Source organism: Penaeus vannamei, chromosome 15 (genome assembly GCF_042767895.1).
Source record: "Penaeus vannamei isolate JL-2024 chromosome 15, ASM4276789v1, whole genome shotgun sequence".
In the NCBI taxonomy this organism is placed as follows: Eukaryota; Metazoa; Arthropoda; class Malacostraca; order Decapoda; family Penaeidae; genus Penaeus; species Penaeus vannamei.
This window is the reverse complement of record NC_091563.1, coordinates 17,361,924-17,379,018: the sequence shown is the minus strand read 5'-3', so window position 1 is coordinate 17,379,018 and position 17,095 is coordinate 17,361,924. Positions and strand designations below refer to the sequence as shown.

The following is a 17,095-nucleotide window of genomic DNA, read 5'->3' as shown; positions in this document are numbered from 1 at the left end:
CTGGAGTTGACGTCATAAATAAAAGAGAAAAAGAAGGGAATTATCTTCAAAAAAAGATAATGGAGTTGAAGTCAAAATGGGAGGAGAAAGCAGGGAATTTTTATTAAAAAAAAAATATATGAAAAATAGAAGGAAAAGCAAAAAACTTTTTTATTTTTGCATGACGAAAAGATAATTAATTCTCGCCTGCTACAACTTATTAAAAAAAATGAAAATGATAATAAATAAACAAAGAAAAAAATGTAGCCCTCTTTATGGCATTTTCTTTTCAGTATCCGATATTATTCTCATATTACATATTAGTCACATTATTCTCACAGATTTAACTCAATAAACTTGTATTATTCAGTTGAGATAAGTGTGAGGAAAAGTTAACAATCTTTAAAAAATTCATACATTATTTATTAAGCGATTCAAAGTAGCCAATATGCAACACCAATCATACAAATTAATATGCCAATCAAAAAACATTTAGTTTCTTCATAATCATATACAATCACTGCACCAATCTGAATATGCAACATTTCTACAATTTTCCAATTAAGACAAACATGAAAATAAAATATAAATTCACTGAAAGCAAAATGTTATCAGCTATAAAATCAGAACAGGCAATTTTAATACCCACAATAAGAAAATTAAAACAATTATCTCTAATGAAATTATATACAATACTCAACTCAAATAATTAAAATACTACATTAATGTCTTTACTAAATTAAGGTTAAGATCATCTCCATTAAAAAGTAAATTAATACATATCAAGAAAATATCCAGAAATTTATCATATTAAAGACCATATACTAAGCAAGCAAATATGGCACTAAATTAATATCATCAAGCAATTACTAAGTCAAAGCAAAAACTTAATCAAAGAAATACTGAACTAATATATACTTGGAGGATAACCACAGTTATCCAAACACAAAATTACTCTTACTCTCCAGTGTAGACTTGAGATTTCTCAAAGGTAATTGTTAGCTCCTTATTTATAACTTAATATATTCTCAAACTTAAAACTCTAATCTTATACTAGTCCATTATATACTTTTTACTTAAAAGACCAACTTAAACTTGAAAATCAAATCTTATATTTAATCCATTAAACAATTCTTAACTTCAAAAGTTTACTTAATATACTACTTCAACATGAAACTCAAATCTATTGCCTATTCCATTATATAGTCACAGACAAATCTAAAAATAATCTCAAGACTACTTGATCCAAAAATTAACACAAGGTCCAAAAACCCGTTTCTGACCACTATATTCCATCACGATAAGGGCACTATATCACTTCAAATGGGCTTACCAGGAGGAGACAAAACAACATATCTGAATGCTACTCCGAAATCTAGTCCGCCGATGTCTGTCACTGAGTCTCCATTTATTTTCAATTTTAAAACATACAATAGCCACTTACAGTGAGAATAGGGAGAACTGCACAAGGTCCAGCTAGGGGTGTTGGGAGAACGATACACTGATCTCTATGGGAGGCATGAAGTTGTAGACGTAAACGTGAAATGTGTTGTTGTCTGCTGACCCGAACGTGTAATCCGAAGAACTGAACCTCTTTGTGATTCTTTTACCAGTGAAGTTTTATATGATCCAGGTTTCATGACTATTAGCTGTGGATGGGACAGGATTACGTACATGATTAGAAGAAAGAATTTAAACTCGCCACAGAAATATATTGTTATATAAAAAGGAAGAAAATAAGATATGAAGAAGCAAAACAAAAATACAGATACAAATACTGAACTATAAGCCAAGGAAATAAAGAAGAAGAAAAAGATAAATAAAACAAAACAAAACAAAAAATACAGAACCAATATGACTCTTATACCCTTGCTTTATGGCAATCACAAGGCCCAAAAAATGGGCATTAGGTTTACATGAGCAGCCAGTCTGATGGGTGCTTATAGGCTGGATGCAAGCAATCACTCATGTGCAGTGACAAGACTCTAGGCCGGTCATGACAGCCAGGAATAGGATGCTAAGCATGGAAATGTCACCCTCCCTGGAGCCAGCACTTCCAGTCATGGCTCACAGACACTACATTTCACACTCATTTATCAATGGAAATAATGTTGTAGTGGACCCCGAAGTCCACTTGTTCATTTAAATTACATTTCTTTAAATCTTAATTAGTTTAATCCTTTGCTGGGAGCAGTATACCTTTTATTTGTGTATTTTTTTCCAAATGGTTGTATTTCAAGCTACAGTATTTTTACATTTTTCAATATGCTTTATATTTATTTTGTGCACTTTGCTAGTCGACTGTTTTTATATTCAGCCAATCACAAACCACCAGCTTGTGGGGGGTATTTTATGTAACCCATTTTACCATCAATTCAGGCAGTCCACCTTGACCCTTGGAGCTGGCTGGATGTGTGGCCTTCTTACATGTATTCTTATGGATGTAAGCCTTCTTACAAGAGTTTTATTGTGCCATTTTTCCTCCATACCTCCCTCTCTCCCTCCCCACTTATTATCTCTTTCCCTTCCTCCAACTTCCTTCCCGACCCCTCCTCTGTCCACCCGAGTGTTTACCAAATAAAACATACAATAGCCACTTACAGTGAGAATAGGGAGAAGAACTCCCCAAGACTTAGCTTGGGGTGTTGGGAGAACGACACAATGATCTCTATGGGAGTCGTGAAGTTGTAGACGTAGACGTGAAATCTGTTGTTGTCTGGAAACCCAAACGTGTAATCCGAAGAACTGAACTTCCTTTCCATTCTTTTACCATTGAAGTTACGTATGATCCAAGTTTCGTGACTATTAGCTGTGGATGGGACAGAATTACATACATGATGATTTGAAGAAAGGATATGAACTCGCCACAGAAACATATTGTCATATAAAAGGAAGAAAATAAGATAGGAAGAAACAAAACAAAGATACAGATACAAATACTGGCCAAGGAAATAATGATGAAACAGATAAAATAAAACAAAACAAAAAATACAGAACCAACATGACTCTTAGACCCTTGCTTTATGACAATCACAAGGCCCAAAATGTGGGCATTAGGTTTATGTGAGCAGCCAGGCTGATGGGTGGTTATATGCTGGACGCATGCTAACCCTTTTGTGGAGTGACAAGACTAGGCCGGTCATGGAAGCCCGGAATATTGATGGGAATAATGCTGTAGTTGACCCCAAAGTCCACCTATTCATTTTAATTACATTTCTTTAAATCTTAATTATCTTAAGCCTTTGCTAAGAGCAGTATACCTCCAATTGGTCTTTTCCAATTGGTTGTAATTAAATTTTCAGTATTTTTACAACTTTTACCATGTTTGAACTTTCACCATATTTTATACTCATTTTGAGCACTTTGCTTTTCAACTGTTTTTATACTCAGCCAATCACAAACCACCAGCTTTGTGGGGTATCTTATGTACCCCATTTTACCATCAATTCTGGCCGTTCACCTTGACCCTCAGAATTGGCTGGATGTTTGGCCTTCAGCCTTCTTACAATAGTTTTATTGTGCCATTTTTCATGTGTTTTTAGTGTCTTTTTAATACATCAATAAACCAGCAAGTGCCACTCATGTTTCCATTCATCCCAAGTTACCTGTGATATACTTAAAATACATCTCCAGCCAGTCCCAGCTCAAGGTGGACTCACCGGTGAACACCGGTGAACAGGTGGTTAATGTAAAAGCCCCTTTCTAAATGCCTCATGAGTCTAATCACCTCCCAAAAAGTTTGTACACTCATGGCGAGTCTTTTTCATCACCCTGGCTTTCAGCTGAAATGCTCACAACAGCAAGTTTGCGTCACTTGGGCCCTCAGCCAGATTTTCCCATGACAGCATATTCATGTCATCCGGCCATCAAGCCAAATTTTTTCATGATGTGTTACCCAAATCACCTGGATCAAAGCAGTTAAGGAAAAACTACAAAGACAGGACAATCACTTACTCCTTTTATATGATATCTTGATGTTAGTTGCCTTCGAACATTGTATTTTGAAGCTAGTATCTACATCACTCTTTGCTGGTACGTTCATAAAGTTGATCTGGCGTATGTGACGATCCTCAGGTTTGGAGAGGTTGAAAGTAAACTGATAGTCTATGTGAAGATCATCTGTACAGGAAACAGGAAGCATATATTTATCATATCTCAGAAAAAAAGGTCTTCAAATTTACTGATCCATGTAAAAACATTGATGTACAACCTAGAAATATCTGATAATCTTTTTGTTCTTGTCATAAATATTGTGCAAGACAGCAATAAACGATAAACTGAAAAAAAAATAAAAAATAAAAAAAACATTCTGCAGCCATATAGTGCTAAGGAAACAATTCTTCCTTATAAACAATTTGATACTAGAAGACTGAGCTTTTATTGATTATGAATACACTTACAGAAACAAGATCCTTTCAGGGGTTCACCAAAATAGTTGTTTTGAGTGTCACATTGGTCACAGTGATCACCAGTTACCCCTTTTGTGTGACAATTGCAGCGACCAGTCTCACGATTGCATGTGTCACCATGCTCATTGCACATACAAGCTGGTAAGAAAAAAAGGGGGAAAAATGATGATCAATAACTACATCTATGTCTCATAATAAAAGAATATGATGTATATATTTGAAAGGAAAAAATATATAATTATACATATAAAAAATCAATATGAAATTTCCCTATTTTGACAGTCATTCATGCCAAACTAAAACTTTGCTGCCACATTTTTCTTTCACCCCCCAAAAAACTCACGTTTGCAAAGTCCGCCATTAATTGGTTTTCCAAAGAATTTCCCTACACAGTACTGGCAATGGGATCCCTCAGTATTGTTGGCACAAGGCTTGATGCACTGGCTGTGATTCTCACAAGTGCTGTGGCCATTACAATTGCATACTAAAAAACAAAAGCCATAGAATACCATGTTTTTTTGTTTTTTTTTTAACATCTTATATATTACAATACAAGGCATACATATGAAGTAAACTAAGATGACACCCACAAAAAATGGCATCTCAGTCCACCAAGGGAAACTCACATGGACACTGGGTGAAGTACCAGTTCGATCTGGGGCACTTCTTCCACTGCCTGGCTTTGGTAACCGGGTTGACAGGGCCTCTCTGACCACCCTCCATGCAGGTGCCAATTCCTGTACCGCTTCCGTCATCGCACCAACCGCATGCAACATCTGCTTGGCATTTCTCACACGTCTGGTGGATGCTGCAGCGGCTCATTCCTGCAGCGGAAAAGGTATGGACATGTGCGGTGAATATGACATGAGCTAAACTGCAACTTCAACCTCTACTTTACATACAGAACAGCAATGAAGGAGCAAAGTGAGAGAAATATAACAGAGAAAATAACAAAAGATAATAATACTTTAAAAACACTATGTGATTCAAGAAATAGATAACAAAATAAACAAGTATAATACTTTAAAAAGAAATGCAATATGAAAAAATAAATGACAACACATACAATGTACACTTACCAGGCTCCACATCCATGCACCTCTTGGAATCTGTGGTCCATTCTCTACACTGACCGTAGGGGAAACTGACCAAAAAGGAATTATTCTCGATACACCGCTGCTGGTTGAAGCACCATATGCAAGAACTCTTAAAAGGTACAAGAGACAACACAGAATAAGGAATGGGCTCACAAAACACTTAAAACATTATAAGCACTGCCTAAAAAATACTGTGCATGATCATCATCAGTTTCATTACCTGTGTGCAATTTGTACATGATGTCCTCTGTGCACAGATAGGCTGACAAGGCTTGTGAGAGAGCAATGTGGCCGCTGTACCAATGGCCATGTCTCTGTCTATCTGCACTGTTTGTAGAGTATTCTCCGAGCCAAGGTTGGGATTAGCCTCTCTAGCTGGTCCATTTGTAAGAGCAGTTGTTATTGTCCTGTTGGGTGCTGGAACACACTGATTTTCCACCCAGTCGCAGTGCTGGTGTGCCTGACACAAGGGGCAGGTGCTGAGCCCTTTACATCGTGACCGCAAGCCTTCCTCACAGCCTTCCTCTTTCACCACACCCTGGAGAGCATGTAACTATTAAACTGTGCAAGCAACTGTGCCTGCTAATACTTTTTGCTTGAAACCTTAGTTCATTGTCCTCCCTTAATTAAACATTTTCAGTCCATTTAACTATATGAATGTGCTTCTAAAAAAAAAGTAGAACCAAACAATACAATGAAATTTAGCGAGTGTATATGCACACCATTCCTAACTGTACCATGTTAACTGAACATTTGTGGAAAATCAAATCAAGTCACCTTGGAAGGACAGCCTTCTTGAAATGATCCCATTAGCTAACAAGTTCAGAGCACAAGTTATGTCAGGCTAGTTACATTGCATTCCATTAACTTGCCATCCTTATGCTGACCTCAATAGTGTTTTTTTTCAGGTTATCTCTTTTTCTTCTCTTTGGGAAAAGAAAGAAAGAAAGAAAGCAGAAAAGAAAAGAAGAGAAAAAATTGCATATATACATATAAATATATATACAAAATTATATGATATATATATATATATATATATATATATATATATATATATATATATATATATATATATATATATATATATATATATGAACATTATAACCTCTCCGATCGGGATTCGATCCCTCGCCGCCAGTGCACGTGAATGCAAGACGGCCGCTCTACCACTCGTACAACAACCCACTCAAAAGGAGTGAGCAACTAGGCGCTTACTAGCATCCATAGACATTACCTACCTATTCATACATGAGTAAGGATAGCGAAGTTTCACACTCACTCCCCGTGGGCACTCGGTATTTATGGACAGAGCAGGACAAATCACAAATCAGATAACCTGAGGTGCATTCTATGAAAGATGGAATAATGCAATACCGCATTTTTATCATGAACATTATAACCTCTCCGATCGGATTTCGATCCCTGACAGGCTATAATGTTCATGATAAAAATGCGGTATTGCATTATTCCATCTTTCATATATATATATATATATATATATATATATATATATATATATATATATATATATATATATATATATATATATATATATATATGTATATATATATATATATATATATATATATTTTTATATATATATATATATATATATATATATATATATATATATATATATATATATATATATATATATATATATATATATATATATATATATATATATATATATATATATATATATATATATATATATATATATATATATATATATATATATATATATATATATATATATATATATATATAAGATATATATATAATTAAATATAATTATATATATACATCCATAAATACATATAAACATATCAATAAATACATATAAACTTATACTTATAAATACATATAAACATATCTATATAATATATATAATCATATATATACACATATATATTGAAAATGTTACTTTCCATATACATTCACCAAAAAGTAATATGGCATTGCATGATCACTTTAAAAAAAGATTATCAAGGAAGGCAAGGGCTTAAACAGAGTTCAATGTGACAAGTGCAGAAGAGGTATGAATGATACATGATACAGAATCAACATTTAAAAATCACAGAGTTCATCAGAATTGTGGAATTCTAATAAAGACATTATATACAAAAGCATTCATTGCAAAATTTGTCTATTTTTACTTATATCAAAAAAACATGAACTTCCAGATATTTGACTTTAGAAGAAACATGTTTTTCTTTACTTTCAGGGCAAATGTATTTTCTAAATCATATATCAAAGAATAATGTACAATATTCTAAGATGATCTCATTTATCCTCTTCCTTTTAAATAATTGCAATGAAATAGTAAATAAATAAATGGATGACACAATAAATACATAAAATACCATAAAAAACTGGTTCATTTCACATTTGAAAATTTGGAAATAAATCTATGACAATTGACTCAATCCTTCATACATGCTGCTACACACCCCACTTCACAATAACCACAGTACAGAATAATACCATGAATCAACAATCTTTAAGGTGTTTGTCATCCATGAAGGTGATATGTGTATAAAACTCCCTATAGGATCAGATTCAACAAGGGATTATCTATACCTTTGCTTAACTTTATTTTGTTCCTTCTCTAAAAAAAATACAAGCTTAGTTGCCATGTATCAAGTCAACTCATAAAAGTTACCTGAAACAAAGTTCCTATTGTGAAAAATGCGCAATTTCCAAGGGTAACAATGTGAACTTGCCTATTTGGAATATATTGAGAGATTAAACTGTCTCCTCAGTATAAGGGAAGTGTCCCTGTGGGTTCTTACATATATTATGCTTTGCAGGTTGGAAGAAAGCACTCCAAATTAGAGGCTGAAATCACACATGGCTAAGATAGTAATGAGGCAGGAGGTGGGAAGGAGGGGGGGGAGACCGAGGAGTACAAGACCACCGCACTTAGGGGTCTAAAATAACTTGCTATTGGGTGTGGATAGGTTTACTGATACCTTTAGCCAACATTTCAAAAGAATCTTTCTGATTGCCAAAGCTGTTACCACTGATTTTCACACACTTCCAAATCATATTTTATTGCATTTTACGTCTATTTAATCTCTCTTAGCTTGCAGATCAAAATAAACTATTAACCTTAACCTATTCTTGACAGCAAATTGTGAACACTAATTGATCATGAAACATCTAAACAAAAATAAGAGGAAAAAAATCATAGTAAACATGGATCAATAACTTGCATGGCAGTTGTGCCTCATGTGCAAAATCTTTTAAGAATTAGTCTTCTGGGCGGATAAGTGCAAAAAAAAAAAACGGAAAAATATTAGTCATTGTTTGCAATACTTTATCATTCCCTGCTGAAATCCATAGCTGTATAAATTATTCTTGAAAAAGTTATAACCATTACTTAATATCATTCATGCAGTTAAACTCACTAATGTATAAACAATCAAATAGCATTCCATTTTAGAGGACTTGTATTATGCACAAACAAATTACCATGCAAAAAAAGGCCTTTTAATTTTAGCAATTATCAAGGAATAAATTTTCATGAAAAAAATAAATCTACAAAATAAAATGATAAAAAATAAACAAAAAAAATGCCAAAAGCAACAATATAGACATTCTTTTCTTTTCATCTCATTCATACTTACACTTCTTTCATATTCACTATGATCAAAATGCTTGTACCTTATAACTTAGCCCCTAAATTTAAAACAAATATATATATACAACAGAATAATAAAAACGCATGATAATCCTACTATTACAATAACAATGATGAAAATATTTATGATAAAACTGATGTTACCATAAATTGCAACAGTAACAAACTATCTAAAAAACAGTAAAAATCAAAGTAATACATATGAGAAACCAAAAGAATATAACTATACTATGAAATCCTAGGAATCTTACCAGCTAGAGTGTCACCACTCAACTCTACACAAGCATGAACCACCAGCTTCGACAAATATACCTAAAACTCAAGCATCCTACTCTAATCGACAAGGGTTCCGGATACAGGATTTAAAACTTGCGATCCACACACTGGCAATGTCGTGTAGCGACCATGGAAACAGAGTGGAATGTACTTTCATAAGACGACACATCTATGGGCAGAACGACCTATATTTTTTTTACCGACCTTAGTTTCCCTCTCACCCACTGATTACCATTATCCTCCTGGCTTTGTCCTTCCTTTATCTATTCCCCATCTTCCTTCACCCTTCCTCTCTTCTTCTCTTTCTCTCCTAGTCTACCCCTCTACACACATAGCTACAAGAGGAATAGCCATCTACCCAACTTTATATTTCACTTACTTACTTTCTATATCTTTTTTTTTTTTAATTCATTACTCATCTTCCTTCATCCCTCCTATCACTTCTCTCTTCTTCTCTTCTTTTTTATTTCCTTGCTTATAACTCCTCCTATTCTGCCTAACATCTTATCCTAAAAAGTTAACCAAAGATAAATATTGCTTAAAAATATTAACACATCTATAAATTCTAAATAAGTTACCTATGTATATAACAAATGTGCAATTCCATCTCTACTCCAAACAAATAAATAAATATTTAAAAAATCTTGCAGAATTATATGTAACTTATGTTATGATGAAATATGTCATACTTGCAATTAAATAAAAGTAATAAAATTCATCATCACATAAAATATTACAAATAAATAAAAACAATAACATACATAATAAAAGAAAGCAAGACAATATTGAAATCTTAAACATCTAAGAATTGATACAAAACTTCCTTTTCAATATGGAGGAAGAGGAGGAGGAGGGGGAGGAAGAGGAGGAGGAGGAGGAGGAGGAGGAGGAAAGGGGTGGTTGGAGAGGAGGAGGAGGAGGAGGAGGAGGAGGAGGAGGAGGAGGAGGAGAAGAAGAAGAAGAAGAAGAAGAAGAAGAAGAAGAAGAAGAAGAAGAAGAAGAAGAAGAAGAAGAAGAAGAAGAAGAAGAAGAGGAAGAAGAGGAAGAAGAGGGAGAAGGAAAAGGAAAAGGAAAAGGAAAAGGAAAAGGAAAATGAGAAAAATGAGAAGGAAAAGGAGGAAAAGGAGGAGAACGAGAAGAAGAAGAAGAAGAAGAAGAAGGAGAAGGAGAAGAAGAAGAAGGATATATATAAATATATATATATATGTATACATTATATTAATATATATGTATACATTAAATTAATATATATATATATATATATATATATATATATATATATATATATATATATATATATATATATATATATTTAAATATTTTGAGATATACATAAATAATTGAGTATTTAGAACGACCAAGTTAACCTTCTCAAAATAACACAATTACAAAAAGAATCTGAACGCTTCAAATATAGGTACACCTTAAAATGATCTTTCAAAATATATTACATGAGTAAAAAAAAAAGTTAAAGGAAATAATCAATTAAGGAAAAAGCACATAATGCAATAAGACAAAGAAGGAAGGGGAGGGGAGAACTTCAAATCCACCACCAAGAAAGTATTAATAAGTTCAAAGGTTATACAAAAATAAATGAATGAATAAATAAATAAATAATAAATAAATAATTAAAATAAATAAAAAAATATATAAATAAATAAAAAAATATATAAATAAATAAAAATTTAACATAGGCATCTCCCACAAGAACTTTCACAAGCTCTATCGTGCAGAGTTCGGGGACAGGTCAAGACAAAAGGACAGAACAACAGTATAAGGGAGGGAGCAGCAAACACCAACATACCACCACCTCAGTTGGCCTTGGAACCTCTTTACTTACAAGAACATTACTCGAACTCATCACACATTCAGGCTGCTAGAAGCAAGACAGATAGTTACTGGTCCATCGCTGGGACAAAGCAAAATAAACACATTTCTTTTCAGTGCTTTTATCATCAGCAGGAATTCTCTATACATTACAAGAACATTCAGTGACAAAGACTTAATATAAACATTTCAAGTGACACACAAACACACACAATTTCTGCAATTCACATCTATTTTTCTATCAATTTACATTCCGGAACTAATACAAGAAACCCTTTAACAGCATTCATGTTCATAGTGCATTTTAGCCTCTGTTATTAGAAGGTGGCAAAGCTTACTCGTTAACTATGATGAATCAGCATCCATGATACTTGAACAGGAAACAAGTGATGGCCAGGAGTTGCCATACTATACTACTAATAACCCTGAGACACTGAAAGGCAATATCCACCTTCTTCTTTATCTCTATTTTGAATGAGGATGACTTCTGTTCTTCAATTTTTCCGTGCTTACAAACAAGGAAGAGTATCATTTGATCACACCTTGTAGAACCACAAATGAAGCTTCCTTTGTCAATCTACTAATCCTATTCATATATTTGTGTGAGGGTAACCAAAGATGTAAGTGGGGAGGGGGAGTGGGAGGGGGAAGGAGTGGGGGAAGGGGAGGGGGGGAAGGGGGGGAAGCAGTGGGGGAAGGAGGGGGGGAAGGAGGGGGAGAAGGAGAGGGGAGGAAAAAGAGAGAGAGAGAGAAAGAGAGAGAGAGAGAGAGAGAGAGAGAGAGAGAGAGAGAGAGAGAGAGAGAGAGAGAGAGAGAGAGAGAGAGAGAGAGAGAGAGAGAGAGAGAGAGAGAGAGAGAAAGTGTGAGTGTGTGTGTGTGTGTGTGTGTGTGTGTGTGTGTGTGTGTGTGTGTGTGTGTGTGTGTGTGTGTGTGTGTGTGTGTGTGTGTGTGTGTGTGTGTGTGTGTGTGTGTGTGTGTGTGTGCATGTGCTCGTGTGCGTGTGCGTTCGTCTGTGTGTGTGTGCACATTTCTAATTATTCTCTATGTATTTAGGAGAACTCCTGCTATCTAAAGATATATTTCATATATCTAAATGTTACATCTAACATCAAACTCTTTATTTATCGGAAAAGCATTTTTCTACATGAACACATAAATAAGTTAAAACCAAGATAAAATATAAGTGAACAGCAGCTTCACATTATACAGATTCACCCATTTTGGTATATAGAATGGTTTAACCAATTCCGATATTCACACAGCCAAGCACCACATGGACACCAATTAATATCATCCGGCAAAACATATGCATAAAGAAAAAAGGCGAAGAGACATGAAGATAACAATAAATCTAAAAAAATAATAATCAATAATTATGCAACAATAATAATGAAGCATATAAGCAGGTACTATCACATACTTTAATGGGATTTAAATCATCTTTATACTTAATTAGAACTGAACCAATTCTCTAAATCAAAGAAAATGATAGTGAATATCTGACAACTTGAAAAAACAAGAAAATAATAAGTATACACCTAATAACAGTCTCTGAAATTTGACCTGTGTCACAGGAAATAAGACTACTTAAAAAAATCTATAATCAATGAATCTTGAGCTAAAAATGATAAATCTATGGAAGAAAAAAAAGGGGGAAAAATGTTCTAGCAAAGAAATTATGTGTAAAACATTTGTCACACACCTTTCCACACTAATAACTGATATATGATTAATGTACAGAAATAAGACCTATGGATAATATTCACAACATCCATATCTAAAAGACACTCATCTGGTTTAATACTAATTTAGTTGACTTTATGTTTCTGATCCTACATCACCCTTGATAAAATAAAATCAATGATCACTAGTCTGACTGAAACAATATATGATATAGTTCATGCAAATACTCTATAACCCTAAAAAAAATAACTGAGAGAAAAAAATATATAAATAGATTTCTAGCCATAATGTTCACAAAACATAGAATTTAAATACAGACTGACCTTTGTGTATTCTGTACACCTATTATCCGTGCAGGAGCTACTACACCAGGAGCAGTTGTAAGTATTGGAGACACAAGAATGGCAAGACGTTTGGCTGTTGCACAGCACAGTGAAATTATGTTCTGCTGTCACTGCAGGGCATATATCATATGTTATTTCATCTTTTAAATCAATAGACTCACAGCGTGTTAAGATCCTGCAAGGAGAATATTATATTACCTGTATTATCTTTCACAAATTGGTGTACTGTATATCCCATTTTCACACTTTAAAGATATCTGCTAGTATCTTTGACTGTCAATGATGAATAGGTTTCTAGAACTACTGTACCAATATTCACTTGTTTAAGGAGACTCAATAATGTAGAATCACAGAAACTTTCCAGACTGCCAACATAACTAATGTAATCTTACTTTAATGTTAACCCTAGATTTTTTCTCATTCTATGAACTTTATTAGGTAATTGCATAACTTGAAGGGTGTGTCTTAAATGTCAAAAACTTTTCATGTTTTGGTACTAAATTATCAACTTTTTAAAAATTTGGTGATTAACAAGCAAGGCAGCCAATAAATAGGCATATAAAGCAAGCTTGTTTGGTGGTAACTATGCCTTCTGCATCATTAGTCCCACAACATGGAATAGAGGATGCAGTGCAGCCCTCAGGGACACATTCATATCTCAACCCTTCAATGACGGGTACGTCTTTAAGTCATGACGTAATGGCCTATGACGTAATAGCATATAACATCATGACTTGGGTGGCTGGCTGTACACAGCTTAGGCCTAGCAACAAAGTCTAGACTGCTGAGTAATATTACATCACAAAAAAATCAGGTCCCGTCATCATAGGGTTAGTAAAAATAAAATTTCCAAACCCTCAAATGTACAGGACATGTGTGAACTTACCTATTCCATACACACTTAACACCTGGGTATAATGTCAAACACTTTTCACTTGATGTTAACCCAGTTTCACAGCTGAAATACAAGTAGAACCAATCAGAAACAGCTAAAATAAAAGATAATCATAATAATAGTAATTTCAAAGTGTTAATAACGAGACAAATAAACTTTCTTCTCTATAAATAAAGGAAGATTCTAAGCAATGAACTGATTTTATTTAAAGGTAAAGATCACTTCAAAAAACAAAGAATTAACAAAACCTTTTTCAAACCTTGTATCTCCTACATCAGTATTTAAAGGATCAATCACAATAGTACTTTCTTGGTCGAAACACTTACTCTCCTGGATGGTATTTCAGCACAGAGCCCAACATTTTGCTGTTGAAGCCTCCAACAATGTACATCTCGTCCTGGTGAAACACTGCTGTGTGTCCATACCTTGCAACATCAAGGTACAGGTTGGGGGGTTTACGCATTGCATGCCATGAATTACAGCTTATGTCATAGGCCAAAAAGTCTGCACTGTAACACTTTGCACCGTAAGAATAGGCTGTATCATTATGCGTATTTCCTCCAAACACCAGCATTAAACCTTTAAAAAGGATGGCAGAATGCAAGAACCGAGGCACTGGAGCTGGGGTTTGTAGTCTCCTAAAGGAATTGAAAGGAAAGCAAAAATTATAATCTAAATTACTTAACATGTCATTATAGGTTCTAAAACCCATTCATCTTAAAACATCAAAAAAAAAAAAAAAAAAAAAAAAAAAAAAAATACATCAAACATTTTTCTATTAAAAAAAATAATATGTACACAATGACAATGATAATGACCAAAACAATGACCAAGAAGATTGGGGGGGGGGGGGGAATGAAATAAAATATAGCTTGAGAGAGAAAAAACGGCAATCTTACCATATGTGTTTGACAGGATCATAAGTCATCAAATAGGGTACAACTTGACTGGTGGAAGTGACAGAATGCAGACCACCATGGACATAAACAAGAGAGGTCACAGGATCCCAGACAGCAGTGTGACCATAAACACCACTCACCACTGCACCTCGTGTATCTATGGTTTCCCAGTTGCCTTGCTCTGAAATCACATAACAAACAGTAAGCTTACAACAAATTCAAGGGATACAGATTTTGATAAATGCAGAGGTCATGTCACAATCAGAACCTGACTGGCTGTTCGGACAGGTTGGGACATTGATTTGAATCATGTACTCCTTAGTTTACTTGATAGGAGCACCGCCACTGCCCTATAGTGCTTGCATCTCCCATAGGTAACTTACAATGGTTAATACTGCTAGATAACTATATTTCACCACAAACTTAACATTGTATGAGGCCTACAAATGGGAAATGTATATCATTATGAAATTTTAGTATGTTATTTAATCTTAAAATGAAAAAGGCAAGAAAAAAAATGTTTTTGACTACGTTAATAATCTAAATCAATACATAAAAAAAAAATGAGTATAAAACTTAAAAGATACAAATAAAGTTTGATCAATATCACCAACTTCGAGAAATAATAGTGTACCAACAGTGTAACTTTTTGATTCAGATATATACATGTATTTATTAAATTAAAGAAGTAACAACGGTTTTCTCTAAATACATTTTTAAAAAATTGATATAAAAATAAAAAACAAAAAAAAAAAGGTTAATTAGAGACTGTTAAGAAACATTATAATGAATACTGCAAGCATACTTCTTTTACACAACCTCTTCACACTATAGCACTTACAAGTAGATTTCAAGTATAGGCTGTATAGGAATGGAACCTTCATGTATAACTACGATTTACTATATATGGACTACATATTTTACAATTAATAATAAAAAAAGTAAAAGAAATTATCAATTAGGAAAATTCCAGCATATGCAGATGCTAGACATCACAAATGATGAGAATTCCTGTCTTACCAAAATCAAATTCTTGGACTGTGTTTAAATATCCATATCTGGAGGAATGCCCAAAGATGACGAGCATAACATTCTTCTTCACCTTCTGCACCACCACCGCCGCATGCCCTACACAGGGTATGGGCGCACTGGGCCCAGGCGACGATGACAAGCAACCCCCAGCCTCACTCCCATTCTCCCTCTTTGGTGAATGATCGTTTGCCTCTCCATCCTCCTCTCCAAACTCATGCTCATCTCCTTCTCTCCCTTCTCTTTGGCTACTGATGTTCTCTTGCCTATTTTCTCCTCCTCTGGAACTCTTTTCCATGGGGACCAGCGACCAGGCCAGAGAGGAAGTGTCAAGCTGCCAGAACTCTCGTGTGATGGTTCCGTCCTCCTTCATGCCTCCATACATGTATATCGATCCCTGTTGGAAATCAAGGCCAGTACCAAGATAATCAAAATTACAAAGATCAATAGTCTCTCAAGCATATGAAGGAGAGGTTATCATAATACATTTACATATTTTTTGTTTCTGACATAATTCACAATTGACAAAGTTGCAAGTGTAAAAGTACAGAGGCTTGAGACTAACATTATACACCACTGCAGAATGCCCATATCTGGAGGCTGGTTTCTTTATGCTTCGACTCTCTAAAGCTCTCCAAGTGTCTTCTAAAATGTGTAAGAAAATAAAATTACAATAGCCAAAACTAAATGCCTATTGGTATCTTCTAAAAAACATATGTGCATTTCAACAACAAAATTAAAATATGGCAATAATATAATATTCCTATATATATTGTTGGAAATCAATACTTATCAGAAAAAATACAAGAAAGAAAGAAAAAACAGGACTCACCTGTAATATTGTATCTTAAAACAAAAGGCTTTTCTGTGAAGGAATATCCCCCTATGACCCAGATTGCATTATTGATAAGGACAGTCGCATGTGACCCTCGCTCTAGCCCTGAGGAGATTGGAACTGGATTGATCAGCTTGCTGGTGATGTCAGGGCTGACTACTTCCCACCATCCCTCC

The 17,095-nt window shown here is 34.3% G+C and overlaps 1 protein-coding gene across 2 annotated transcripts in view; it reads right to left on the bottom strand.

The window, feature by feature from the left end:
- Nucleotides 1-380: 380 nt before the first annotated feature.
- LOC113829475 (attractin-like protein 1) overlaps nt 381-17,095 on the bottom strand; it is a gene marked incomplete in the record, with an annotated part of 34,474 nt that continues 17,759 nt past the window's right edge. Inside the window, 15 exon segments of one of the 2 annotated variants that reach the window (XM_070130496.1) lie at nt 381-1,628; nt 2,581-2,788; nt 3,934-4,098; nt 4,380-4,526; nt 4,732-4,872; nt 5,015-5,212; nt 5,468-5,594; nt 5,706-6,023; nt 13,241-13,436; nt 14,148-14,219; nt 14,483-14,794; nt 15,056-15,236; nt 16,076-16,481; nt 16,650-16,729; nt 16,917-17,095. In XM_070130496.1, coding sequence (XP_069986597.1) covers nt 1,625-1,628; nt 2,581-2,788; nt 3,934-4,098; nt 4,380-4,526; nt 4,732-4,872; nt 5,015-5,212; nt 5,468-5,594; nt 5,706-6,023; nt 13,241-13,436; nt 14,148-14,219; nt 14,483-14,794; nt 15,056-15,236; nt 16,076-16,481; nt 16,650-16,729; nt 16,917-17,095 — 2,734 coding nt within the window. 2 annotated transcript variants of the gene reach the window in all.